Source organism: Ursus maritimus, unplaced genomic scaffold (assembly GCF_017311325.1).
Source record: "Ursus maritimus isolate PB19 unplaced genomic scaffold, ASM1731132v1 scaffold_14, whole genome shotgun sequence".
Lineage (NCBI taxonomy): Eukaryota > Metazoa > Chordata > Mammalia > Carnivora > Ursidae > Ursus > Ursus maritimus.
Window position 1 is genome coordinate 62,801,915 of NW_024423786.1, and position 27,759 is coordinate 62,829,673.

The 27,759-nt window shown below is 46.1% G+C and overlaps 2 protein-coding genes and 1 long non-coding RNA gene across 8 annotated transcripts; 2 read left to right on the plus strand and 1 right to left on the minus strand.

Annotated features, from left to right (window-relative positions):
- Window positions 1-30: 30 nt before the first annotated feature.
- On the plus strand, window positions 31-12,469 carry ADPRM (ADP-ribose/CDP-alcohol diphosphatase, manganese dependent). 4 transcript variants are annotated; one of them, XM_040630045.1, is made up of 5 exons: window positions 85-99; window positions 823-1,012; window positions 6,827-7,444; window positions 8,331-8,447; window positions 11,772-12,469. In XM_040630045.1, the coding sequence occupies exons 3-5, from the start codon at window positions 6,844-6,846 to the stop codon at window positions 12,080-12,082; spliced, it is 1,029 nt and encodes a 342-aa protein (XP_040485979.1). In that variant the 5' UTR covers window positions 85-99; window positions 823-1,012; window positions 6,827-6,843; the 3' UTR covers window positions 12,083-12,469. The 4 variants fall into 4 exon arrangements, with proteins under 4 accessions (XP_040485978.1, XP_040485979.1, XP_008686244.1 ...); XM_008688022.2 differs by lacking the exon at window positions 85-99 and adding an exon at window positions 9,043-9,202 and having other exon boundaries at window positions 303-1,012; window positions 11,772-11,907; XM_040630044.1 differs by lacking the exon at window positions 823-1,012 and having other exon boundaries at window positions 31-99.
- A 2,027-nt stretch (window positions 12,470-14,496) lies between these two features.
- TMEM220 (transmembrane protein 220) lies at window positions 14,497-26,998 on the minus strand. Of its 3 annotated transcripts, XM_040630046.1 has the most exons (6): window positions 26,881-26,998; window positions 26,211-26,240; window positions 22,189-22,249; window positions 20,112-20,235; window positions 18,739-18,798; window positions 14,501-16,232 (listed from the first exon to the last, which is right to left on the minus strand). In XM_040630046.1, the coding sequence occupies exons 1-6, from the start codon at window positions 26,971-26,973 to the stop codon at window positions 16,097-16,099; spliced, it is 504 nt and encodes a 167-aa protein (XP_040485980.1). In that variant the 5' UTR covers window positions 26,974-26,998; the 3' UTR covers window positions 14,501-16,096. The 3 variants fall into 3 exon arrangements, with proteins under 3 accessions (XP_040485981.1, XP_040485980.1, XP_040485982.1); XM_040630047.1 differs by lacking the exon at window positions 18,739-18,798 and having other exon boundaries at window positions 14,497-16,232; XM_040630048.1 differs by lacking the exons at window positions 14,501-16,232; window positions 18,739-18,798; window positions 20,112-20,235; window positions 22,189-22,249 and adding an exon at window positions 23,741-24,240.
- LOC121102623 lies at window positions 20,225-21,304 on the plus strand. The gene is made up of 2 exons (XR_005834744.1): window positions 20,225-20,329; window positions 20,682-21,304. It is a non-coding gene; the product is annotated as an uncharacterized LOC121102623 (long non-coding RNA).
- Window positions 26,999-27,759: the final 761 nt, after the last annotated feature.

The window sequence follows — 27,759 nt, forward strand, 5'->3', positions numbered from 1 at the left end:
CTCCGGAAGTCGCGGGGGCCGCTCTTTCCGCTCCACTCGTTGGTGGCGAGGTCACCCAGCCGGTAGCCAGGGAGCCCTTGGCTGTGGAGCCGACGCGCGGTAGGTGGTTCCTCGCGGCTGGAGGCGGGCCCGGTCGGGGCTGGGCGGAGGCTTCGCGGCGCGGGCTGGCTGTGCGGGCCGGCGGCAGGGCGGGCGCGGGAGTCTGCGGCGGGGGCCCGGCTGCGCGGCGGTCACCGTCGGGAGAGCCCCCCTCCCCCGTCTCCCCCCGCGTCCCCCAGTCGTCCGCCTGAGGCCGGCCCGGAGCCGCAGGGCGCGAACCCCGCTGCCTCCCTCCTGGGGTGCAGGCGGGCCCATTGCACTTGACGTAGTCTCGGACCGTTCGGGACTTGCTCACAGGGCTCATTGGAGTGGCTGGGGCGGTGAGCGTCGCGCTGTCACCTCGCTGGGAGCAGCGCCTCACGAAGTAGCCGGTTCTGCGCCGTGTCCCCTCCCTAAGTCAGTCGTTGGGCCCCCGCGTCCTAGGACGCTCTAGCGGGCTCTCTTCCGCGCTGGGGTTTCCAGGGTTCATATGTGGATGAGGTCCTCACCTGGGCCCGCGTCCCTCGTCCCTCGTCCGGGGACAGCCCCGTATTCGTGGGCCCAGAGCATCCGTGGGCTGCTTTTCCTGGCTGGCGAAGGTGCAGCCTGCACGCACATCCTCTTTGCTTGTGTTTTTCTCTCAGCACCCTTAACGCCTCCCCTCCCCTGCCCACGTCCGCGCCCGATTGGCAAAACACAGAAGGCGGGGGAGGAAAAAAGCCTAATTCTCTTCCCTAAACTCAGATTCCGGAGCTTCCCCGAGCAGAAGCAGCTTGAGCCCCAGTGCTTGTGGGACTGGAGCCGACTGTGTCTGCGAGCCGGCATAACTGGCCAAGTAGGTGTGCTCCTCCCTAACAGTCGAGCTGGACTCTGCTGATACCCACATTTCTTCATTCCCGAGTTGAACTGGAATTTTCTGGAAGTTCTGCTCCAAGTACGTGGTGCGCTTCACATTGCTCTCAGTCAAACTATTTTTTCTGTCCCAAGGTTACCCGTGGGTGAGATTTTTTTTTTACCCACTTATATCTGTGTATTTCTTTGGCCTGGGAGAAGTTTTTCCTCAAATCGCCAGAAAGACTCAAAAATACTTTCCTCGTTCAGGCAATGAGCATATAAATTTTTTCTTCCATCTTTCTTTTTTTTTTTAAAGATTTTATTTATCCATTCGACAGACATAGAGACAGCCAGCGAGAGGGAACACAAGCAGGGGGAGTGGGAGAGGAAGAAGCAGGCTCATAGCGGAGGAGCCTGATGTGGGGCTCGATCCTATCACGCTGGGATCACGCCCTGAGCCGAAGGCAGACGCCCAACCGCTGTGCCACCCAGGCGCCCCTGTTCCATCTTTCTGATTGCTCCGCTGCATGTTAATGATGTCAGTTATATAAATTAAAATTCAGTGTTGTTTTTAGCTGGTCTGTTAAATTTCATTTGCCAAAGTGATTCTTTTACCAGCTTTATCCTTAAATTTATTTACCCCAAAGGATTTTTATACAACATCTTCATATTAAGTTTATAATATTAGATACAATACTAGCTTCTAAAACTGTTCTTGACTCAAATTAGGTGTTTTGTAATGACACGTGAGATGAGTTGCTGGTAACACCTCTGAGCCTGATTTCCGGGACCAGTGAAATCTCGTGTTAAAAGATACCTAAAACATTGTCTAGCTTAAACCTATCACTTTTTTATTTTTTTTAAGATTTTATTTATTTATTTGACACAGGGAGGGAGGGAGAGAGAGAGAGAGAGAGAGAGAGAGAGAGAGAGAACACAAACAGGGACGAGGGAGAGGGAGAAGCAGGCTCCCTGCCAAGCAGGACCCTGGGATCATGACCTGGGCTGAAGGCAGGCACTTAACCAACTGAGCCACCCCGGGGCCCCATAAACCTATCATTTTTATTACTACTTTTAAACCATCGGGATCAGCAGATGAGTTTTTTCCCCTTCAATTTAGATACCTTTTTCGAAAGAGACAGGACATACATAGTATCATCTGATGTTTGTTCTACCTGTATTGACGAGGCCGGTCAGATTTTGTGCTGGAGGTAGCTTCAGGCTATCTTGACTGGGACAGCTAGGCCCTAACTTTGTGAGACCTTCCCAGTCCTGTAACTTGTCTGCTCCTGCCCCCTGTCCCTCGCCACAACCATTTCCAGCCTCAGCTTTTCTGTCATTGCAGTACTCAGCACAACTAAATGTCCACAGACTACTCCCACTTCCCCCACCTCCTTTTCTGTCCACGGCCATCTGTCCCATGGGCTCTGCATAGAAAGACTTTTCTTACCTGACCTGCCCTCTTCCCTGAGAGCTTTGTGGAGAGCGTCTCTGTTGCAATAGTTCTCCTTGACGGTCTCTCCTTACTAATGTCCTGACGTGCCCCCCCCCCTTCGTTTTCCTTTGACAATAGTGTAGGACTGTCTTCATTCACTAGTTGATCATAGAGGCTTGAGAGGTTTCTACAAGGAGCTTCGGCCTTCTGCCATCTTATTACAAAAGTTTTATTAGTATCATCTTGTAGGAAGTTTCCAGTAAATAAGCATCCCTGAATGTTTCTTCCTATTGTTAAACATTGTTGATGCCTAGAGAGGTTTTCACACCCTGCTGCCTGCTCAGCCTGCACCACAACCTTTTGTTGGAATTTTTGGAAATCTTTGTAAATTTCCGTAGGAGTTCATTAATAGCATTTTTGAAACTCTGGTAAAGTTTTCTACACTATTCTGTTCTATAAAATGCTGCAGGAGCCCCGGTTATCTGGGGGTTCGCTAGGCCGATAGATTTTCAGATATATAGTTAAAAGATTACCGTACAAGTATATGCTAGTTGAATCTCACAAGTGCCAATGAGTTATTTCCTTGTAGGTAAAACTGGGACTACAGTTCCCTTCCACGTCTTTAATTTCAAAGCTTTCAACAGCCGTCCCACTGCCTCTTAACTACAATTTAGGTAACTCCACGTTAAAATGGTGCACTCCAAACTTTCAGAACAAAGTTTGCTTAAAACTTGGGATTTTTCTTTCTTTTCAAAAACACATTATTTACTTAGGTCTTCTGACTTGTCCAGACTTTATCTTCTCTAAAAATACTTTTAAAAAACCTTGTATTATAGACATTTTGAAACCCACATAAAAGCAGAGAGAGTGAACCTTGTACCCATTCCTGGCTTCAACAGTTCTCTACTCACCCACTTCTGTGTGTATGTCTGGTGGAGGATGGAGGGTATTTTGAAAAGTTCATAGCATTGGCATGTTTATTAATTCTGTTTCCCCTCTGGAGGTGTCTGAGTTTTTTATCTCTGTCCACCAGGACCAGTCTTTTGGAGCTCCCTGGCATCTGCCAGAACCATAAAATAAAAAACTAGTTGGGAGAATCTGTTCCCTACTGACTTGGGTTTTTTTGGACCCGCGTAACTCACTTCTGATCCTAACGGTCTTTCCTTGCATGTGGCCTTGTCCCTCCTCCTTGCTTCATATCTTTCTCTTAACAGATGGCAGTATCGGTTTGCATTTGTTTTAAAAAACAATTTCTTTATTTCATAAAACTGTATATTCCCTGCCCTTAGCCTTATTTTTAAAAGCTGTATGTCTTCAACATTACAGATCTCTTTCCTACTCCAAAACACATTACTGTTTTGAAGTGTGTGGCCGTTGCTGCTTCTCTGCACATAGCTTAATTATCTTATAAAAAGTTGGCAAATCTTAGTTTACCCTTGAGTTTCTCTGAACTGTATTCCAGTGAAAGGTGTATCTGATGGCATTTTTTGTACAACACAACAGGAATCTTAGAGCCAGTTCAGTTTGGCTTGACTCAGAGGAGAGTTTGTTTATTTATTTGTTTATTTATTTATTTTTGATTTTATTTATTTGAGAGAGAGAGAACATGCAGGAGCACGAGGGGGAGGGGTGGGGCAGAGAGAGAGGGAGAGAGAATTCCAAGCAGACTCTGTGCTGAGCACTGAGCCTGGTGCAGGTCTTGATCTCACGACCCTGAGATCATGAGCTGAGCCAAAACCAAGAGTCGGATGCTTAACCGACTGAGCCACCCAGACGCCCCAGAGGAGAATTTAATGGCCCATGGAACTGAATGACCAAGAGGAGTTCTAGCAGAGACAGGTGGATCCAGGTGTCCAACTCATGTTTCTAGGATTTGACTTCTTTACATCATTCAAGTGTGCTTCCTTCCAGGTTGGGTTTCTCAGGTAATCTTCCCCAGCAGCTCCAGCCTTTGTCGTCAGCTTCGCACGAGTATTTGCAACAAAAGGCCCTGTGCTGATGTTCGCTGTCTCCGTGTGGGTTATATGCTTACCCCAAAATGACCAGAGGGAACTGGGCGCATATACGCCAGGCCGGGGTCACGTGTATGCCCATTGGGACACTTGCACAGCCAGGGGGGAAAGGTCATAGCACATGCACTGAGAGCGATGATTGTGTAGATGCCTACAGAGACCAGGGGGTGCTCTTACCAGAAGAACAGGAAATGAATACTGGCTAGGCAGGCACAAATAATAGCTTCTCCTAGAAGACCAAATTAATCGGGACTAAAAGCTCCCCCTCAGAGATCCGCAGTACAGATTATCACCTTAAAGCCTCTGAGTTTAAAGACAAAAACAAACAAGCTCATTTGGCAAAGGATAAAAGCCTCCCAGAAACTTGTTTTCTCTTAAGCTTTGGTAATAATGTTCCAGTGATATGTGTACCCAGTTATCTTCTGGCTGGTTCTCCTATTAATCTGTACTCTGAATCACAAACATTTGAAACGTAATAAGACTACAGATTTTCATCTAACTTAGATGAATCTTATGTTTATTTTGTCTGACTTCTTCACCTTTCAAATCAGATGATCTCACCCATCCTGCAGATGTTTTAGCTGGCTTGATATCTACCAGGGTTTTCAGGTGGGGACTGCAGGACAAAATGAGCAAATGAAAAAAAAAAAAACTGTCAGAACACGAAGCCATTTTTTCAAGATTTCCAGTCTTCCTGGTGCTGCTTTATACCTGTGTCCGAGCTAGTTATACCCAACCCGATTAAGGAAGAAAGGAAAGTCACTGAAGCTCATAATTGGGTGGATCCCAGAAAATGTGTGTCGTTAGTGACAACAGTTTCAGGATGAAAAGAGGCCTCTAATCCTCAAGGAAGTCAGATTGCTGACCGGCCTTCTGGCCGCCTGTGGAGTTGTCACCCCCGCCTGGGACAGCAGTGCTCTGTCCACTAGGACTTCACATATCTGTGGATGATTGAAGAGAACTCAGTAGCTGTAGTGGGCTACTGGAGACCAGCAGTCGGAAAGTAGTTTTAGAAATTCCACATGAAGTTGTTTTAGAAACAGCGAGTCTTTAATAAGCTTCGATCCCGCAACACAGTGTAGTACTGTAGACTTTATAATAAGAATAGTTCATCATTTAGGATCAGAGCCTTTGGTTTTTATTTCTAAAGATTTTATTTATTTGAGAGCAAGAGAGGGAGCATGAGCCGGGGGAGGGGTAGAGGCAGAGGGAGAAGCAGACTCCCTACTGAGCAGGGAACCCGAGGTGGGACTCAATCCCAGGACCCAGAGATCATGACCTGGGCCAAACGCAGATGCTTCACCAACTGAGCCACTCAGGTGCCCCTGGTTTTGTTTTGTTTTGTTTTTTTTTTTTTAAAGATTTTATTTATTTATTCGACAGAGATAGAGACAGCCAGCGAGAGAGGGAACACAAGCAGGGGGAGTGGGAGAGGAAGAAGCAGGCTCATAGTGGAGGAGCCTGATGTGGGGCTCGATCCCGTAACGCTGGGATCACGCCCTGAGCCGAAGGCAGACGCTTAACCGCTGTGCCACCCTGGCGCCCCGCCCCTGGTTTTTTTTTGAAATCTTTAGTGTTCTTGGCTCTTTTGAGGCAGTAGAAATGATTATAAATTTAGATTGTAAACAATCTAGTAAAATAATAGCTTTTCAGGTCTAAATCCCTTGTTCTTGGCTAGTGTAGCAGGGTGCAGATCATGTGTGAGAAGAAAAGATGATGTATTTTCCATTTTGGCTTTGGGGACAGGGTACTTAATATTCAGGTTAGAAAAAGCTGGTTCGGATGTGAATCCAACCACTGAAGAACCAGGAACCATGTGTCAGAAATGAAGATAGTCACATCAATATTCTAGTTAGTTTTTGTTTGTTTGTTTAAAACGATTCCGCTCCTTTCTTCATTTCTTCCCCCCATTATCCCAGATATAAAATATGAGGAAGTTCTTTCAAGTGACCTACCCACCAAAGAAGCCGAAAGATCCAGCCTGACACAAAATAATCCGTAGTGGGAAACTAATGTATAAAGAACAATGAATGAGTGTGATATGTTATTTTCTGTAAAAAGAATCCTAAAGTTTTGATAGAATTATTTTGGTGTTTGTGGAAGAAAGTACTATGTGTGTGTGTGTGTGTGTGTGTATAAAAAACTAGTGTATGTTTCTTAAAAATTAAAAGTTCTACCAGATGTGAATTTGACTTTCCTGGATTTAGAATGCCTATTCATTAATAGGATAATAACCTTTTGTAAATTACTCTTCTGAAGAATAGAGGTAATTTTACAGCTAAGAAAACTGAACTGTTCCTGGGACTTGGTGCTTTGGCCGTAGGACATTGGACTTCCAGGCCCATGTGCTTTTCTCTCTATCACGCTACCTGGCGAATTAACTATTAATACTTTACCATCCTCTTCAGCCCATTTGGAAAAGTAAGATGTTTATAGTGTAGTTATGTTCTTTATTTTGTCTATTTAGAAACCCGTTTGGAGGTTATGGATGATAAGCCCGACCCTGGAACGCCGACTGAGAATTCGGAAGTTCTCTTCTCCTTTGGGGTGATAGCGGATGTCCAGTACGCTGATTTAGAAGATGGCTATAACTTCCAAGGAAACAGACGGAGGTACTACAGGCACAGTCTGCTTCACTTGCGGGGCGCTATCGAACACTGGAATACGGAGAGCAGCCTGCCCCGCTGCGTGCTTCAGCTTGGAGATATCATTGACGGATATAATGCGCAGTACAAAGCATCCGAAAAGTCGCTCGAGCTTGTTATGAACACTTTCCAGATGCTTAAAGTCCCCGTTCATCACACGTGGGGGAACCACGAGTTCTATAACTTCAGCAGAAACTACCTAACAAATTCTAAACTTAACACAAAGTTTCTGGAAGACCACATTGTGCAGCATCCCGAGACTGTGCCTTCGGAGGATTACTATGCTTATCACTTTGTCCCATTCCCTCAATTCCGGTTCATTTTACTGGATGCTTACGACTTGAGCGTCTTAGGTGTGGACCAGTCCTCTCCAAAATACCAGCAGTGTCTGAAGATACTGAGGGAGCACAATCCAAATTCGGAGTTGAATAGTCCGCAAGGTGAATTATTCCTTTGAGCTGAGAGTCTAATACATTGTCTTTCCATTCTTCAGCTCCCTTTTATTCAACAGGAAGATGGATGATGAAGGTAAAAGTATATTGTCGCTGTTGTTCAGGGGCAGGATTGCTCACAGGCCTCACGGCGTGTGGATTGGTTGCAGTCGGTTCAAGATTCATTTATTTAGTTGGCATCTGACTGCCTGTTCTGGGCCGGGGCCCTTTGTCGAGGGCTAGCTCTTCAGCGCTGGAAGCAATGCTGACTGCATCACGTTTATTTATTTATTTATTTATTTTTTAAGGGACAGAGTGGAAGAAGCAAGAGAAGTAGGCGGGCAAGACAGACCATAAATGAAACAAATAGAATTACATCCATAGCAATAAATGTTACCGGGAAAATTATGTGTAATGTTAAAGAAAAGGACTCAGGGTAGGGTTTTAGCTTAGCTGGTCGGAGGTGGCCTCTCCAGGGAGAAAAACATTTAAATAGAAACCTAAATGATTGGGAGGAGTCGTTCTTGGGAAGCGCGGGGTGGGGGGGGCGCGGAGTGTTCAGGACGGAGAGGGGGGCAGATGGAAAGGTGCTGAGCAGGGGGGCACATTATCATCATTAAAGGACTCAGGAAAAGGCCAGTGGGGTGCCTTAGTATGGCCCCATGGACACGGTCAGGAGCCCGTGTTTTGTTTTCAGTGTAACACAGAGTTAGTGAGGTAAGCAGATGAGTGGGATACGGGCCGTTTGTCTGTTGCTCTAAATTCTTGTGGTTTCTTATTTGAAGTCAACTGCTACCACATATTTCTACAGAAAAGTACAGGTGTCCCCACATTAGCCAAGCACGCGTGCCCAAGGAGAAAAAAGCTGACATCTGATGTACTGCATTCATTTCAGGACTTTCTGAGCCCCAGTTTGTCCAGTTTAATGGAGGATTCAGCCAAGAGCAGCTGAACTGGTTGAATGAAGTTCTTACGTTCTCTGACACAAACCAGGAAAAGGTGGTGATTGTGAGTAAGTATTTAAATTACTTGGTTATGCCAGCCTTTTAGAGAATGGGAAAGTGAGGTTCGAAAGTGTAGTAATAGTATTTATGTCGTGATGTCCTCTTGCTGTCAAATGAATGTTTACCTTTCTTTATTGAGAACCTGAGTATAAGACTGACATTTACAGCTGAGTCAAGAAAGAGCCGTAAAATAGAAAAAACATCTTGGCACTTGTTAGTGCCTGTGAGTTTGGCCTTTTAGGTTTCCGAATAGAATTTCAGCACATGGGATCCTTTTACGTAGTATAGTTGACCCTTGAACAGTGTGGGGGTCAGGGGCGCTGCTCCCCCCCCCCCGCACAGTCGAAAAATCCACGTACAGCTTTTGACTCTCTAGAAACTTAACTACAGATGGCCTACTGTTGCCTAGAAGCCTTAGTGGTAACAGTTGATTGACGCATATTTTGTATGTTGTATGTATTATATGCTGTCTTCTTATAAAAGGTAAGCTTGAGAAAAGAAAATGTTATTAAGAAAATCATAAGGAAGAGAAAATACATTCGCTGCATTATTGTAAAAATGTGTGGATAAGTGGACCCACACAGTCCAAACCTTTGTTCACAGGTCAACTGTGGTATCTGATTGAGAAGTTCAGGCCAGGCCCCATGCCCAGCCTCGGGACAGGAGACCTGCTGGTCGGTGCGGTGGCCGCCAGCCAGGGGCCTCTGCTGTCTAGTTGGAAGCGCAGCTGGTAACGGGACGCGTGTTAGAGACTCACCTGGCAGTGAGTACTTCCGTTCTAGACTCTGCCACGTGTTCGCAAGGAAATAAGTTTGCTGTTACTTCCACCTAGAATCGTGTTTTACAGACACGCTGTCATCCCAGGTTGTAGGAATCTGGAGGTGCTTAATATACACTCAACTGCAGGTGTGTGCACACGTGTGCGCGTGTGCACGCGGGGGACTGAATTTGGATTCGCAGCGTGGCTGGTGTACTTGGTTTGGGCACTGAGTCTAGATCCTCGCTTTAGGACCGATGTGGTGTAATGGCTGAGAAGGCCGTGCCCGGGGTCGCACGGACGAGAGGCCGCTCTGCGCACATTTGTTTCCGTCAGCCGTGTGAGTCGGGGTAAACGTTGAACCTGCAAACTGTGGGGTTTCTTTGGATTTTACCAAATGGAATTAAGAACGTGAAAACCCCTTGAAAATGCAAGCTTTTCTGATAGTTGACGATCTAAACCATGAGTACTTGTGAATCCTTCCCCGACGTGGGAAAACGTGTAGATGGAGTCGGAGAGTGTGTGCTGCCGTGGGAATACTGTCATCCCAGGCTTGGAGAGCGCAGGGTGCCCGGGAGCTATCGGTGCGATGTGACCCTCTTTGGCTCTGCCGTAGGTGGCCTCAGACCCGGGACACTTCTCGACGACGTGTCTCTGCTGTTTGGCTTCCCGCTGCCAGGCTGTGCCTGTCACTTCAGAGACTACTGGAGCTGAAAGGGACTACAGGCCTTATTGTCAACCCATTCAGTTCAAAGATCAGGAGACTGAGAGATTAAACAACCTAGTTGTGTCAGTAGTGCATGATTTTGGCTGAGACTCAGGTCCCTCCCATCTCCTTTCCCACCCTGTCCTGGATTCCCGTTACCTGTTCCGTCAGGGCCCCTGTCTACATTAGCCACCTCTTGGATTCCTCCCTTTCACTGTGAGCTCAGAACCCGCGTGAACAAATCTTTGACAACGGAGTGCGTCAGGTTTTCTATAGCGAAGTTTTAAATGGCTAATAGCAATTTCCCTTTGTTTTAGTTTGCTCTTTGCCTTTGCATTTTGGGTACTGAGAGGTCGTTTCGCTTCCACCTCTGGGGTTTGGGCCATGCAGTTGGAAGACTAGCACGCTGTTTGCTGACGTTCGGGGCACTGCCGCAGGAGGGGGTGCGGGGTGGGGAGTTCAGGAGTTCGGCTGCGGAAAGCTGAAGTTTCAGACGCCTGTCAGGCATCCGTGGAGATGTTGAGTAAGCAGTTCGGATGTTTGAGTCTGAAATTCAGAGCGGAAGTCTGGACTGGGTATAAGCATGTGGGAGTGGAAGAATGCCGGGGACATTTGAGATTTTACTAGATCACCAGTCACTTTATTAGATTCGAGAAATTACTGGATCACCAAGCCATTAGGTATCAATAGGGAAGCCCAAGGACCAAGCATTCAGACGCTCCCAGTAGGAAGTGGGGAGATGAGGAGCCCGCGGAGGGGAGTGAGAATTCGTGGCCCTCGAGGTTGGAGGAAAACGAGGGGGACTAGTGGTGTCCTGGCAGCCCAGTGTTTCAAGGAGGAGAGCAGGTCACTGTGTCAGAGGAGTCCAGTGTGGCCTCTCGATCTGGAGAGTGACTGGCCTGTTTGGACTCTCAGCTGTCATCACAGCTACAAGAGTAGTCGTGTGTTTGCATGCACGTGTGTGTGTGTGTGTGTGTGTGTGTGTGTGTGCGCGCGCATACACGCACACTCGTAAGTTCTTCTGACTCCTTTGACTCTTTAGGGATCTCTTAACACCTCCCTTTTTAACTTGTATTACAAACTGATAGATATTAAACAATAAAAATCTTCATTAAGAAAATTCAGAATAAATTTCAGTAACAAGTAAATAGTAACAAAATAGGAAAGTGATTTAAGGGCAAGAAGCAAAGCTGAGGGAGCTTTTGTGTCTGCGCTCCAGAGTGAGATATGATGTGACCTCATGTGTCTTGGAGTCAGGAATTCGAAATCCTCCTGGCTCTACTTCCTGTGGGCCTGAATGTAAATACTCCCTGCTTTCCCTCACTTTTCTCATCTGTAAAATGGCTCCGACTGCCCGGATCTCATGGAGGTGTTTAAAGTGGCATGAATCAGTTTTTAAAGCACCGAGTGTCTATATAAATGACCTATAACCCATGATCCATCCCTAAACTGTTCTTAAATTTAGGGGTACCTCTTTCTGTGTACCTAGCGCTCGTGTTCAAGAGACTGGACCCCAGCAGGCATCTGCCTGGCTTCTGGCCGCCCTCGCCGACCGTTCTGCACAGGATGCCCTCGTATTTTCTCGACGTTTGCGCCTCTTCAGATGTTGTAGGCTGTAGGGGTCTCAGGGGTTCTGCCTGGACCGTGGCCGCTCCCCGTGTGTGGTGCCTCCCCCTTCTGTGTGCTGCAGAGATGTGGCTGTAGATGGTGTAATTCTTCCTGGACGCGGATTCTCTCTGGTCTTGGTCTATTTGAAATAAGTAACAATATCTTTTTTTTTACCCCCTGAGTACTAGTTTTTAGCCACTTATTTTGATGAAAGAGACATTTCCTAATTGGCTCATAACTCTTCTTCTCTTTAACTAACAGGCCATCTTCCCATTTACCCAGAGGCCTCTGACAGTGTGTGCCTGGCCTGGAATTACAGAGATGCCCTGGCAGTCATTTGGTCTCACAAGTGTGTGGTGTGTTTCTTCGCCGGTCACACTCACGATGGTGGCTACTCTGAGGATCCTTTCGGTGTGCACCACGTCAACCTAGAAGGGGTTATTGAAACGGCTCCGGACAGCCAGGCTTTTGGCACCGTCTATGTCTGTCCTGACAAAATGATGTTGAAAGGGAGAGGCAGAGTTCCAGACAGAATTATGAATTATAAGAAGGAAAACGCTTTCCAGTTTTAGTCTGATTTATCTCGTTTACCGTTACAGAAAGAGAGTGGTGGTTGAGCGTTGTGTTTGTGTCTATCTACCCCCCCAAATCCTCAGGCTCATTGTGTAGTATTCTATTTGCATAACAAAATGTATTTATGGCCTCAGTGTGCGTTAGCTCATGAGATACTCTGAAATGTCCTTTTTGGATAATCGATCCAGTGCTGAGGATTAGAAACAAAATGAATGAAAGCAGCCTCAATCAGCCAGGGAGGAGACTGAGGGGGGTGGTATAGTTCTCAAAACTGACTTCATTTAGCCTTACCTGACATTTTTTTACTTTTTACAAGGAGGATGTATTCATGTATTAACTGTGTAACTTAAAATTCGTAATAAAAAAATAAAATCAGCTCAGGTAAACTTTCTGTGTGTCTCCTCCCGTGTGAATGAACCTTGGACATTTTTTGCTCAGAATACCCGTCATGTTTGTACATTTATAGGCTTGTATCCCTATTCTGTAAACAACAAATAAGTTATTTCACAGGTGAATGTGTGGTCTCTCCTGCGTGAGGCCGTGAGAAGGGCGTCCCGAGAAGTCTCGTGGTGGCCTTGTGATTCTAAGCAAAGCAGGATCAAGGGCCAGTGCAGCTGTGTGCCTGCTGGGGTGGTGTCTCCGGGCAGCAGCTCGTCTCCAGCAGCTAGAGACCACGGGGCGGGGGTGGGGGTGGGTCAATGAATTTACTCTTGACTCCCTTCCTAGACAAATGGGGCACGTTAACTCGGTTGTCCTATGTGCTAAGGCTTATTTGTGGCAACATTGACTCGATAGCAAAGGGACGGTTGAAATGTAGAGAAAGTTTGATTCAGGGCCTAAAAATATCAAGAGAGAAAAAAGCAGTACTAGTCGGCGTCAGTGTGCCTGCCGGGTGCCCAGGCTCTGGGGTGCAGGGGTGTGTTCGCGTTCTGTGGCTGCGGTGGCAAATTCCCACCACGTTTGTGGCTTCCAACAGCACGTACGTGCTCTTACAGTGCGGGAGGCCAGAAGTCGGCACCACTTTACCTGAGCTCAGCTCAAGGCGCCTCCCCCCCCACCGCTGGCAGAATCTGCTTCCTTGCCCTTCCAGGCTTCCAGAGCCTGCTTCCTGCATTCCATTCCTGGCTCAAGGGGGCCTCTTCAAACCTCCCTCTGCCTGCCTTTTATCAGGACAGTTGTGATAGTTGTGATCAGCTCCAGCCTTATCTCCCCATCTCAAGATCTTTAACTTTATCGTATCTGCAAAGTCTGTTTTGTGATGCAAGGTAACGGTCCTAGGTTCTGGGGACCAGGACCTGGATATCCTTGAGGGCCATGATTCAGCCCAGCAGAGAGGCGACTGTCCCGTGTTCCCTGCATTCACTGACCTTACCATCCATAGATCCCAAATGCTTGAAGAAAGGCCTGGGAATGTGGAGGGGGAGTTTAATTTTGTTTAACGGGATGAGTGATGACTTGAAGGAGGGGGGAAATGGTTTTCGACAGTGGGCAGAATAGCCTCCGCAGAGGTTAAAGGGCACGCTGAGTTTAGGAGTGACAACGCTGGGAAGATTCACCGAAAGGCGCCTGGGGGTATGTCAAGAAGTAGTGCAGGAAGCGGACAGGGCTGCGTCATGAAGAGCCTTGAATGATGAGCCCACAGTTAGAACTGGGCTTGTCAGACAGCAAGGAGCCCTCGTTTCCGCGGGGAAGCTGTGATTAGATCTGTGTCTCAGTCCTGGCAGCGGATAATGAGAGGCTGACGGAGAGGAGTGCCAGAGGGAAGAAAAAAGACTGGTGGGAAGGCAGAGGCTTGGATAATAGAGACATCGAGCTTACGAAATTCAATTGAGAACTGGAGTTTACAACAATCTCAGTAACAGAGGCTCCTTTTAGGAGGTGGCGCCCATAGATACATAAAAGGAACTGCGTATAATCACAGTATTCATAGTGTGATGCCGGAGGTGCAGATAGCATGAAAGTATATTTTGACCATCACTTCTTTTTTGGTCGGAACATTTCTGTCTTTTAAGCACAGAATCAAGCATTACTTGGAGGATAGGTAGATCCCAGATAGAATTTGCAAATGAAACCGTTTTTTCCTGTGTGGTTTTAGTAGTTATATTAGGAAAGATGTAAAAACCATAAGCATCATGCAAGCTAAATGCACATTGGAGCAACGGAATCCTTTATCTGTATTTTATTCACCCTTAAAATAAGTTTCACGTTATTTGCTTTAATATCGACTGGATTTTTTCCCCTCATCTAAATCTTTTTTTTTTTTTTTAAAAGATTTTATTTATTTATGTGACAGAGAGACAGCCAGTGAGAGAGGGAACACAGGAGGGGAGAGGGAGAGGAAGAAGCAGGCTCCCAGCGGAGGAGCTTGATGTGGGACTCGATCTCGGAACGCCAGGATCACTCCCTGAGCCAAAGGCAGACGCTTAACGACTGCGCTACCCAGGCGCCCCCCCTCATCTAAATCTTAACAGAGAATTTTGCCTGTCCACCGGCCATTGTGTAAAACAAAAACCATACATACCTCCTTTAACAAATATTTATAGAATACTTAATATTGTGTTAAAGGCTGTAAAAACAGACAAATGGCCATACTTATTTCCACTCTCCCGATACATGGTTGTCTCCCAATATATGGTTGGTAGTAATATTTTTTGAGTGAAGTATTTCCTAAATCTCATGAAATGGAATCTTAACTCCAGAGTTTCGTGCTAGCAGATGCAAAAAAATCACCATCCAACAAAATACGACGTGAGCCACAGAAGTAATTTAAAAGCAGTCCTATTTTACAAAGTAAATAGAAACAGATAACAATTAATTTTAATGATAATATTTTATATTAACTCACATAGTATCTAAAATATCATTTCAACATGTAATCAGTATAAGAATATTTTACATTCTTTTTGTACTGTGTCTTTAAAATCCAGTATGTATTTTATACTTAATAACCCACGCATGGGACATTACATTTTCACTGGAAATACTTGATCTGTATTTAGATCTAAAACTTGCAGTTAAAGAAGTAGATTCACACATCCAGTCGTTCCAGACACATAAGTTTTCTAATGATTGAACTGACACGTTTTAAAATTAAAACAAAAAAAGTAGGATTGTACTTCCTCAATCTGGCCACATTTCAGGTGCTCAATGCAACATGTTATGGTTGTGTTATCATGTCACATAGTATGCACCGTCGTGATGTTCCCATGTTGTGTGTGTGTGTAGGCATCAAGGTTATGGAACTGTAGGCTATGACTTTGGAGAGTACAGCTCCAAAATGGTCTTCTCCCCCGGGTTACCTTTGACACTCATTTTTAAAAAGTGTACAGATTTTGGTCTTATTTTAAATTTACAGTGTAGTTGATATTCCCTCTTTTCTTTTGGTCCCAAATTCCTTTATCCTACCTAACCCTCCTTTCTTTCTAAGACACACGCATTCACTTGGCGTCCTCATTTAGTTAATGGCACTGCGCTGGTCCCATATAGTGAGTTCGGTGCAGGGGCACAGCCGTTTCTTGAGCGCTTTCTGTATCTGCCCTATCACCAAACCCTGCTTTCCTCTGTTTTAATCATGTGTAGCCCCTTATAAGCACCTGGTATTTTTGGAGTGCTTGCATATCCTCCAGCCTAATCCTTGCAACCGCACAAGTAGGAGATCCGGCATTAATCCTATTTTACAGATGAAGACATCCACCAGGAGGTTCACATATTTGCCCAAGTCATATAGGTAGTGAGAAGCTGAGTTAGAATTCATATTTCCGAACTTTCATTCTGGGCCTTTTCTACTACACTGTGACACAACTGAATGCCAGGCCCCCATCTCTTACCAGTCCCGTGCAAACCCATGCTGTGTCATAGGCATCCTCAGAAAGTCCTTAGGATTTTTTTTTTAATCACCACTAATATTAGCTCAAATTAGCAAAATAAACTCCTAGGAAATTGGCTTGTTACAACCATGTGTATAAACAATTGAATGACAATACTCATGTGAAGAAGAGGATTCTTGACTTCATTTAAATTACTGTCTTGCAGTGAGTTGGCCAGGAGGACCTCATCTCCTTGTTTATGTAGATGTAGACCCAAGAGATAAACGGGAGGAGAGCAATTATAATGGCAATAGCCAACTGAATTCTTCCACCAACTGGATTCCTATAAAGACATACAGGAACTATTATCAATAAAAATCCAATAAAAATTTTGGGTTGCTTTGGAAATAAGTACAAAGGTTGAATTTGGTGAACACATTTTTTTTTTCTTTTAGTAGGCTCCACGCCCAGCATGGAGCCCAAGGTGGGGCTCAACCCCCCGCCCCCCGAGATTGACACCTGAGCTGAAATCAAGAGCCTCAGACACTCAAGTGACTGAGCCACCCAGGTGCCCCCAGGATTTCTTCATTCTTAATGCAAATCTTTGTTGTTTCGATGTGTTGCAGATAGCTTTTCCCACTCACATAATGATGTCGTTTGAGGGACTGAAGTCACTGATTAATTAGGCAGTGTTAAAATTGATCTTTTCCTAATGATTTCTGTGTCGTGTTTAAGAAAGCTTTTCCTCCCCAAGGTGTTGGAGATTTGGGGTTATCTTCTCTAAAAGTCTTACTGTTGCTTCTCACGTTAGAGCTGTAATCCACCTGCAACTGATAGATATGGAAGTCGGCTAGGGAAGGTTTGTCCATATGGGCTTCCGTTGATCCAGCACTGTGTGTTGAGAAGTCGGCCTTTCTTTGCTGCACCTGCACTGCTACGTCTGTCGTAAGTCAAGGGTCTGCTTGTGTGTGGACCTGTTTCTAGATTCCACTCTTTCATTTGTTTATCCGTTTACCAGTACGGGTTTATCCCTCCACTTATTTAGATCTTCATTAATTTCTCCCACAGTGTTTTATGGTTTTATTTATAGAGATTTTGCCCATCTCTTTAGATTTACTCCTAGGGAGTTGATTTCTGGATGTTATTATTTATGATTAACCTCTTGTTTTTATCATTTTCTGTTACTTGTTGATAAAAATGTGGCTGGTTTCAGTACATTCACCTAGTGCCCAGCAGTCATGCTGAACTCACTCACTCTAGTAACTCTTTAGATTCTGTTTGCTTTTCTTTTTTTTGTATATGCAATCACGTCAGCCACGATAATGAACATTTTTCTTTTCCAATTGTTGCGCTTCTTATTTCTTTTTCTTGCCTTATTGGACTGGCTATGATCCTAGCTAGAGCAGTGTTGAGCAGAAGTGGAAGTGGTGGCTAACCCCTTCTGGATCCTGATCTCAGAAGGAAAGTTTTCAGTGGCTCTCCACTGAGCCTCAAGCTTTGGTGCTGATAACACTTATCAGCTTCTACACCTGTTTTCCAACAGCTCTTGTGAACAGATGATGAATCTTACCAAACACTCTTTCTGAATAGATTGAGGAGATGGTTTACTTTTTTCTTTTATTCTGTTAATGTGATAGAAAACATTGGTTGGCTTTTGAATGTTAAATTGTGTTGTGTTAACTTGGTGGTTGGGTTAAATATTGCAGGATTTGATTCCCTATTGCTTTGTTTAGAATTTTTCAATCTGCAGCCATGAGTGAGACTGCCCGGTAATTTCTTTGCTACCCCCACCCCCGCCCTTTTAAAAATGTTCTTGTCAAGTCTTGATATCAAGATTATTCTGTCCTTATAACATGAATTGTAAAGTGTTTCTTCTTTTTTTCTGTTCTCTGTGTTTGTTAAAGGTTGGCATTCTTTTTCCCTTAAATATTAGGTATAATTCTCCAGTTAGGCCATCTGGTCTAGAGTTTTTTTTTTTTTAGCAAAAACTTAAATTGAGGACTTAATTTCTTTAATAGCTATGGGACTATTCTGGAGAATTTCTTCTTGTGTCAGTTTTGCTAATTTGTATTTTTAAAGTAATTTATGCATTTTGTCTATATTTTCAAATTTATTGCCAAGGAGTTGTTCATGATATCCTATTGTGATTTTTGCAAGGTCTACTCCATATGTAGTAACATTTTCTTTTTCATTCCTGATATTCTCTATTTTTGCTTCCTCTTCCCTGCTCTCACTTTTATTGTTTTTTCCTTTTTAGTCTTGGCAGGGCTTATCGATGTTATGAATCATTTTATAAAGCCAGTATTTGGCCTTCTCAGTCCTCCATTTTTTATGTTGAGTTTTCATTTCATTGGTTTCTGCTTTTATGAGTATTTTCTTGTTTCTTTGGGTTTAATTTGCTGTTTCAAGGTTCTTAGAACACTTTCACTCTGTTTATCTCCTTCTGTGCTGCTATTGTCACGTATTTTTATTCTTTATATGTTTAAGCCCCATGAAACATTATTACTATTTTATAAAGTTAATATTCATCTGTATGTACCCACACTTTTATATTTTCTTTGCTCTTCATGCTTTCGTAAATCTCCAAGCTTCTCTGTGAGATCATATTCCCTCTCCCTAAAGAACACCCTTTTGGCTGACAGTTCCCTGTTACACTGGCCACGTCAGAAGCTGGCATTTATAAAAGTGTGCGTGATCGTGAACCTCTGATTCAACTACCATGGGCCTTCCTTAGGGAAAGGAAAGATTTCTTTCAAAGATTCTGGTTTGTATATGTATGTCAATACTTGCACTTGCCTATCTGACCTGACCCACCTTGAAGACATTTTAGCTATGAGTTGAGAACTTACTTTGATGAACTGTGACATAGGCCCATCCATACTGTGATAATCACCAGACCAAACAGCTCCCTATAAAATAGCACACATTTCAGATTTTTGAAGCAGCTACGAGTGAGATGCATATCATCCCATTCTCTCCATGACCACTAGCTTCTGCTGATTACTGGATGAACTTCCCCCAAGATACACAGCATCTACAGAATATTTTCAGGTCTAGCCAAGATTAAAAAGTTACTTTTTTTCAGATAGTTTAATGCCTTATATGAAAATAAGTTTCATCTTACGAGACAGATGTGAGCTCCATCCCTGTTCCCCAACTTCTAAGTGACCAAAAAACCCCAGCAAAACGAAAACACAAATAGATCACTTATTTCAGGTCACTGGGAGGAATATAATACAAGCAAGAAAACTATCGCAGATTTATCAGGCATCAATTTTGCATTGTTTTAGCGTGTTCAGTGTTAGGCGGGATGAACTCAGATCCGTAAATAATGGAGCACCTGCTGCAGGAGATTGGGTCACATCTTAGGGGAGAGGAATGATTTGTAGTATGAGTCAGACGAATGATTTTGGGGTGGGTCTATGCTTCTAGAAATATGTGTTAAAAGCACACATCTTTTACATAGAGTAGAAAAGTCATAGCTGGCCATGGTACCACTGGAAGCTCACCATAACTCATGGGCCTCAAGTTGGTAGAGGTGATTCAACCCATTGGGTTGACGATCCCACGGGCAGACCCAACCTGATTTGCTCTCCAGTTTCCCAAGGATTAGGGCCTATAACAAAGTAGCACCTCACCAGGGCTGGTTACCTTCTATGTCTCTAAATCTTAGTGTTAGCAGTAGGATGGACAGGAAGGAAAAGGGGCTATGCATGAGGCCAGGGAGTCAAGGGTGGGAGGAAGCAAAGGAAGAGGTGATGAAACAAGAACAAATGGCCTTTACAAAGGGAGGAGATGGGACGTAGCGGGGCAAGGCTGACAGAGGGTGACTTAACATACTGACCTCTTGTAGGGATGATTTTGGCCAGAACCACAACTAAATCAGAATGCCGATGGAGCTTTCACCTCGTGAGACTGGACTGAGTGTTACTGTATGGCGTCCTTGCTCGTTCATTGTAAGGGAGCCAAGGTCACCTGCCTGACGGTAACGTAATGCAGGTGTTGACTGCCTTTGGCCGTGGTTGCGGAACATAGTGCACGGTGCTAGGTGTGAATCCTGGCTCATTTCCTGCTTCTTCAGCTTATCAAGGAGATAATGCGTCCCCTGCTCCTCAGGGTGTAGTTGGGGAGCTGAGTCATCATGGTGCAGATAAGGGGTTACAGAGGAACAGATTTCTCAGTTCTACCCCACCCCTTCCGAGGAGCAAAAGTCACGGCTCACCTGCCTTCTTCCTCATGTAGGATGTTCTGTTGGGAGTGAAGCCAGAGGTGGCCCGCCAAGCTGCCAGCCCACGCCATACAAAGCAATATGTGTATTGCAGAGACACTCTTCCAGATGAAGTTGCCTAAAAATAGAGGTTCTGGTGCTGTTAATCATGGAATCACACCCCAGGGGAAACGACCTGTTCGTATCTGCGCTGCCATAGTATCTGCTTTCAGGTAAACCTTCCGAAAAAGCTGGGGTGGCGTCTGACTGGCTCAGTCAGTACAGCATGTGACTCTTGATCGTGGGTCCTAAGTTCAAGCCCCACGTGGGGTGTGGAACCTACTTTAAAAAAAAATAGAGCTGGGGCTTCTGCAAGTTTCGTTTTGTTTTGAGGGACATCACAGAGGTAAAAGCAGCAGCAATAAACTTAGGTGGACGTTTAGTGTCTTGGCTGTCCACTGTGTCCCCTTTCTACGACAACTACCGTTTGTTTTCTTTGGGGATCCGCCCTTCCCACATACCCAGGCCATGTGTCCCAGGCTACTGGACCTTAGCGTGATTAGTCAACACATTTCATCCCTTTAGCAGCCATGATCTGGTTCTGAACAGATGACAAATCAGGGCCTACAACTCAATTCTGAGGCTTCTGCGGAGCTATCTGGGAAGCAGATTGTATCTTCTGTCGGACAGAGCATCACGAAGAAGTGGTTACCACGAGGGGCCCAGGACTGAAGTCAGAGCAGTATATGGTGGGACTGTGAGGTGCAGAGAAGTTCAAGTTCTGAGCCACCAGCAGCACGTGAAGTCAGCACCATCCCTGATTTTCTCAGTCAAGTATCCCAGTACGTCTCCTTTTTAGTTCACAGCCCATTTGAGTTGAGTTTTTTTCCCTGCCTGCAACTAAAGGAGCACAAATAATACACCTTCCAGGTCCTGTACAAGGAGCCCGTGCATCCAGCGGACAAGAGTCTTCTCCACCCAGCTGGGAACCACTGGTCCTTATTCTAAGGCCCTGAGAACTCTGAAGGCCCCCTGGCCAAGAAGCTGTTTTCATGACAGTGAAGAACACCCCATCAGGACTGACAGTCCCTATTAATAAGAAAATGTTAGTACAGTAATCAGTAATGTAAAATATACTTTTTTTTTGGTTATAAGACACTGTTTTATATATAAAAACAGTTTTATGTGAATAAAACTGTCCAACTTAATGTTTGTTGAGAGTTTTTAGTGTCATTAAAAAGCAAAGCAACTATGTTTTGCCCAGGTAGGCAGCCTGTGGGTAAAACAAACCAGCTATATTAAGTGATTTTTTTTTTTACCTGTATACCCACCTGGAATGGATGGATATGTGTATATTCCTAGGAGCAGGTTACAAAATATATGGTAAAGCCTGTGTCTTAGAGCCATCCATTCACATTCAACAAGCATTAAGTACCTACCATCTTCCTGGCCGTATTTTAGCAAGGCTTGGGCAAAAATGGGCTAGAATGGTCCTACTTTTGAGAAGGGCTTACAGCCTAGCAGGGGAAAACATATAAAAGCACACAGTAAATCGCTGTTGGTACTATGACGGTACAGTGGGAGGTTAGGGAGAGCAAGATATATGAATGAAAAACCTAGACATTTGTATGGACATTATACACCATTTCCCTAAATAAGGAGCAGGCCGTATACACACGTGTTGAATGGATTCAAAATAAGAAAGTGGTTACTGGGAGTGGTACTGGACACTGACGGCCACTGACTACAGAGGCACGAGGTTTGCGCTCTGTTGCTGATTTTCCATTAGCGTGGTGGCGTAAGAAATCAGCGTGGTGACCAAAGCCCTTCTCTCTCGTGGGCTACACTGCAGAACCCCTGTTCCACACCAGCATTCGCAATCTCGGGTTCTGAGCTGATAAAAAGGCTGTCTTGGTGTGCCAGGTCCTTGTGAAGTTTGCCTGAAGATGGGTGAGGGGACCTGGATTAGAATTAGCCCCTCTTGTTCTCAGAAACGAGGAGACCTGGAGAGCCCCGTTTTCCTCCCGGGAGTCTGTCCTTACTGTCAGAAATCTGATTTGCTACATGTCCGTGCAGAATCTGGGGTCCATACCCGTGACGAGAGGGTTAAGTCCCACAAGCAGGCTCAGCACCGCAGGCATCAGGTACACCACCTGTTCACGAAGAGGGAGGAGATGACAGGGGTGAGGAAGTATGCCCCATTTAGATGTTCAGAGGGGTCTAGAAAGCACAGAAAGATGGTGAGACCATAGAAAGTTGACTGACAGTGTCTGCATCCACTAAGATCAGGCTCTTTATTCTGGAAACTGCTGACAAGCTCTTTTGGAGTTTGGAGGATGGGCCCCGAGGAGGCCCTGTCTTCAAGCCTCATGCTCAGCAGGTGACTCTAGCCAGACCCGCTCAGGCGTGTGTGTTGTGGGCAGAGGGCGAGTAGAACAGGCCTGCTTAGGCGTACGGGAGGCATGGTGGGTGTCCAAGAAACGTAGCTGCTTAACCGTCTCAACTGTGGTGTTCACGTCAGAAATCTTCCCTTATCAGAAGCTGTCAGAGCCGCACACGGGTAGTCATTTGTTTCCACCACAGAAACATGTCTGTCTTGATCCCGGGGCGAGAGGGCATCTGGATTACAGACCCCGTGTTCATCTTTCCTACTGCATCCCTAATGATGGCCAAGACTGACATTTGCACGTGTGGTTGTCTCTCCCAGGGAAGCATTCTTGCTACCGGGGGGAAGACCAGGGCTTCCCTAAGTTCCGTGTGTATACAAATCGCCTGGAAAACTTGTTAAAATGCAGATCTGATTCTAGAGGTCTGGGCTATGGCCCAAATTCTGCTTTTCTAACCAGCTCCCAGGGGATGCTGCCGCTGCGCTAAGGTCCACGCTTGGAGCAGTAAGGGGGTAGTTTTCTCCTAATGAAAACCTGCATGACTTAGCCACTGAGAAAGAGAGGAAGAAAGAGAAGTTACACACACACCATACAACATTTAACTGTGCCCTCTGTAAGAAATGTTCAGCAGAGAGTTTTTAATAAATGTACACTCAAATGTATCAGATACCTGTCATTAACAGATTAAGGGGTCTGAGACCTTCTTATTTCTTTATATTATAAACATATGAACAAAACCAGCCTTTGAACTAAACAGTGGTTTCTCATGGCAGTTGTGCCGTGTTAATCCTTAAGTGCTTTTCTCTATCTTGAATAAGATAAAAAAATTCTTTTTGAGGACCAAGAGACTGAAAATAATGGTTTCTAGTACACAAGGTAAAATAATACAGCATACTCAATAATGAACTCAGTAGAACCCATTGATAATGGTCTTTTATTTTTATGTTGGTGTATTTTTTTTAAACCCAGAGCATCATTTATTTACAATATTTAATTTACTATATAGTTCTTGAGTACAATGGCATTTGATTTTTTAAAGATTTTATTTTATTATTTTTTTAAAGATTGTATTTATTTGTCAGATAGAGAGTGCGAGCGAGAGTGTGCGCACAAGCAGGGGGAGCAGCAGGCAGAGGGAGAGGGAGAAGCAGGCTCCCTCCTGAGCAAGGAGCCTGATGGGGGACTCGATTCCAAGACCCTGGGATCATGACCTGAGCCTAAGGTAGATGCTTAACTGAGCCATTCAGGCATCCCAAGATTTTATTTTTTAACTAATCTCCACACCCAACATGGCGCTCAGACTCACAACCCTGAGATCAAGAGTCACAGGCTATACCAGCTGAGCCAGCCAGGTGCCCCCCGCCTCCCCACCGGCATTCATTCTTAACGTCTCTCTCCCTTGTCCAGCTGCCATTATAAAAGCTGAAAAAGCCAATTTGTTTTCCCAGCATCTTCAGCTAGGGGTGATCATGCTCCAGCCACGAAATGTAAGAAGTCTTGTAGGGGCAAAGCTGATACTCAGAGCATTTCAACAACCAGTATGCAGACACTGACCAAGCAGGATGGGTCCCAGACCATAAACCATATTGGTATGCACGCACTGAACAGCAGCCTGTCTGAAGGGCTTTTTGGGTAACATTTCCTGCCTGATCAAAGGGAAGAAAGCACAGGAGGAAAAATCGTTTTGCTGCTGTCTTGTTTCTTCCTACTTGGGATGCTCCTGTCTGGGCATGATGTTTGGAGCTGCAGCAGCCATTCTGTGGACATGAGAGGATATTGCAAGTGGCAGAGAAAAGACCCACAAAGCCCAGGTCTTTGATGACATTGTTGGTCATCAAGCAGCTGCCTCTGGACTTCTAAAGTGAGATACTCTATTGTTCTAACCTGATGCTAGTCAGATTTTCTATTTGCTCCTGTATGCATCCTGATACACACATCCTTCATGAGCAAGATGAAGTAGGGGACATGGAAATGAGTCAGGCACCGTACAAGCCCCCAAGGCCCAATTACCTAGTATTGGCTCATCTGTGCTGCTTTTATTCAAGAGTCAATACAGAAGGGTGGCCATAGGAAGGCTCTGTGTTAGGTTGCCTGAGGACTACCAAGAAGAAGGAAGAACTGGTTGCTGTTCTCCCAGGAGCTGGCATGTACAGAACCAACTCGAATGTAAAGCAGAATGTGTCAGCGTTAAAGGTCCAAAGGAAGGACGGTTGGAACCTATGGGAATGAGGCAGAGGGATTTTTTTTGAGGGACACAGCACTTGAGATAGACTCTGAAGTTTGGGTATGACATACAGGAATTCTAGGGGCAAGACACAGTAAGTATTATAGGTAGATCGGACTTCCAAGACATGCTTGGAAGGTGGATTGGACCCACACTGTGGGTGGCCTTGAGCGCCAACCTGGGGAGTTGTAACTCAGGGATCTTGGGAAATGAGGGACGTTTTTGAAGCAGGAAGTGATAATGTGGAAATTGTTCAAGGAGAGCAAGAGGTTAGAGGCAGCTCCAAGAATCAGGAAGCTATTGAAGGAGTCCACGTGGAAGGTGATGGAGGGTGAAACTGGCGAGGAGGGAGGATGTCTGTGGGGACTTGGTGTCTATTATTCTTCATGCTATGTCACCCAAGCAGGAAGTGGGAGGTGAAGTATACACATACCGGACAGACAAGCAGTTAGACCTAGATTGAGTTTTGCTGGATGCTTTGTTCTTCATTTTATTTTTTGAAAGATCTCAAAGGCAGTGGTAAGGAACCGAGAGATGTTAGAGATGCCTGTGGTTTGGAGCAAGGATGAGCCCGAGGATGATTCTGCCGTTGACAGAAATGAGTGAGTCAGGAGAGGAGGGGGGTTAGGAGGGAAAGATGCTGTAGGACTTTGGGGTGTTGGAGGAGTCAGTGTTGGAAATTCTACATTAAGCTGTGTATTGGAGACTTGTCTGCAGGGAAATAATATTTGGAACTCAGGATATGGGCCAGAGTGCTGAGGAAGAGGCAGCGTGATTCGATGCAAGGGTGCGTGAAACTGGACAATAAGCAGTGTCAGAATGAGTTCTGCACTCAAAACACTGACCAGAATTTTGCACGACAGAGCCAAATGCTTTCATTTGTTGCTGATCTGTACACAGTCAATATTATTCCAAAGCCCAAATCATCTCATTGGTGATACTGCAAAGTCTTATGTACCTGTTTTGAAAGAAACTGGGCAAAATCCAGATATTTCAGAAAATGTATGGAATGATTTCTCCACCTCCTCCAAATAGTTCAACCAGAGCATTGGTTAAATGTATTCTGTAGATTTTATGAGCTTTAATTATTTTTTATAAACATAACTCACTGAATTAGAAGACTGGCAAACCCTAGGCCTGCCATTTTCTGGTGAAATGTTTGTTGGAGTTTCTGGGTAGAAACGCATGAGGAATGGCTGTTGACCTTGGGAAGTCTACTGTGTGTCTTCAGAAAAGTGTCCTCAGTTGGCCCATTTTTATTCAAAGGGAATATTGCTGAAAGGCCCCTAATGTCTCTGGAAAATTCTGAATTCTTACACACACACACACACACACATTACATTACCACTCTGATCCCTCTTCCCTGATATTTTAGGAAAAAGGGCTTACAAATGATCTAAGTTTTCATGTACTTAAGGCAGGGAGGCACAGGACAAAGACAGAAAACCGTGTGCTGTGCCGTTCCGCGGTTCCTGGAAACGGAGGAAAGCAGCTCATACTCACCATCCATATTTCCGCATCCGGATCATTTACCTGGAATGCCAAAACATCAGGCATTAGCAGACACTCTGTGGCGCTCAGCCCTGCATTTGGTCTGCTCCGGGATCCATCGCAGTGGTGTGTTTCGTGCCAGACGCTGCACTAGGCAGCGAGGCTACAAAACGGGAATAAGACCTAGTCTAGCGGATCATGGTGGTCGTGGCAGCTGCTGGCTGAGCACAGCCACACGACTGCGTACAGGACCGCACAGACGTCTGACCGAGGTATTGTGAGGGCCTCCGGTCTTAAGATAAGGGCAACTCTTTGGAACGGGGTCCCAAAGCAGACTTGAGAGGGTACCCGCGCCACATCGGGTTCTGTCTGTCTCCTCGCCTCGGCCGTGAACCAGGCTGGGTCCCCATCACAGGCTGCGTCTGCTAGTCCGCTCCTCCCAGCACGTGGCACGGGAGAGGGGTCCGGCGGTCACGTGGACACACCTACCTCTCGGCCGGGGAATGGGGTGGGGGTCCCGGGGCGTAACCCCCAATCTCCGTCCTCCGCGTACACGGCCCGCCCGCCCCGTTAGTCTACCGTGCGCCAGGCCAGGGACGAAGCTCGAAGCTCAGCGCCCTGCAGAGCCCGAGGGCCCCTCGCCCGCCTCCCGCGTCCCGTGTCCCGGGGCAGGGGCGCTGACCTGCACCAAGGCCGCCAGCGCGAAGAACGCGGCCATGAGCCAGTTGCACGCCCGCCACAGGCCGGGGGCCCAGCGCCCCGCCGCAGGCGCCATGGACTCCGACAGCTCGGGGCGGGGCTTGGCACTGGGCGTGGCGTCGGGACGGAGCTGGCAGTCACACCGGGGCGTGGCTTGGCGTGGGGGCGAGGGCATGGGGCGTGGCAATGGCTTGGAGGCGGGGCGGGGGTGGTGTTGGGCGGTGCTTGGCGTGGGGGCGGGCGCCTGAGCGGGGCCCACCGGCTGAGCCCCTTGCTTCCCCTGGGACGTGATCTGTCCCGCGCCAGTTTCTCTAGTCCCCTGGTGTTGCCTGGCCACTGGCCGCCGCTCGCCGGGTAAGGAGGTGGCACTACTTGAGCCTTACTACTTCTCCCATTAGATTCTCCCCAAAACGTGGGGAAGGAAGGTGTGGTGTCCCCATGTCACAGGTGAGGAAAGCGGGTCCCAGAGCGACGGGATGACTTGGCCAAGATAGCAGTGTAGCAGGGCGCAGAGCACCTGGCTCCGGGGCCCCCAAACAGAGGAGATTTGGTCACTACTCCGCTGACAAACTCCAAAGGCAGGGAGCGGATTGGTGGGGAAACAAGAAAGGAATTTATTTCAGGGAGGCCGACACCGGGAAGACCACAGACGGCTGGCCGCTCAAAAACTGCCTCCAAAGTGCTGAAAGTACTTCCAGGTTTACATAAGGAAAACGAGGGGCAGGGACGCGTGTGTGCGCTGCTGACTGTGCAGGTGGGCGTGCAGGTCAGGTGGATCGAAGTTTTGGGGTCAGTCACGGGCGGGGTCTTGCTGGCCCAGGGCAGTCCTTACTGCCTTGAAGGGTGGTTCGGTTCCCATCAC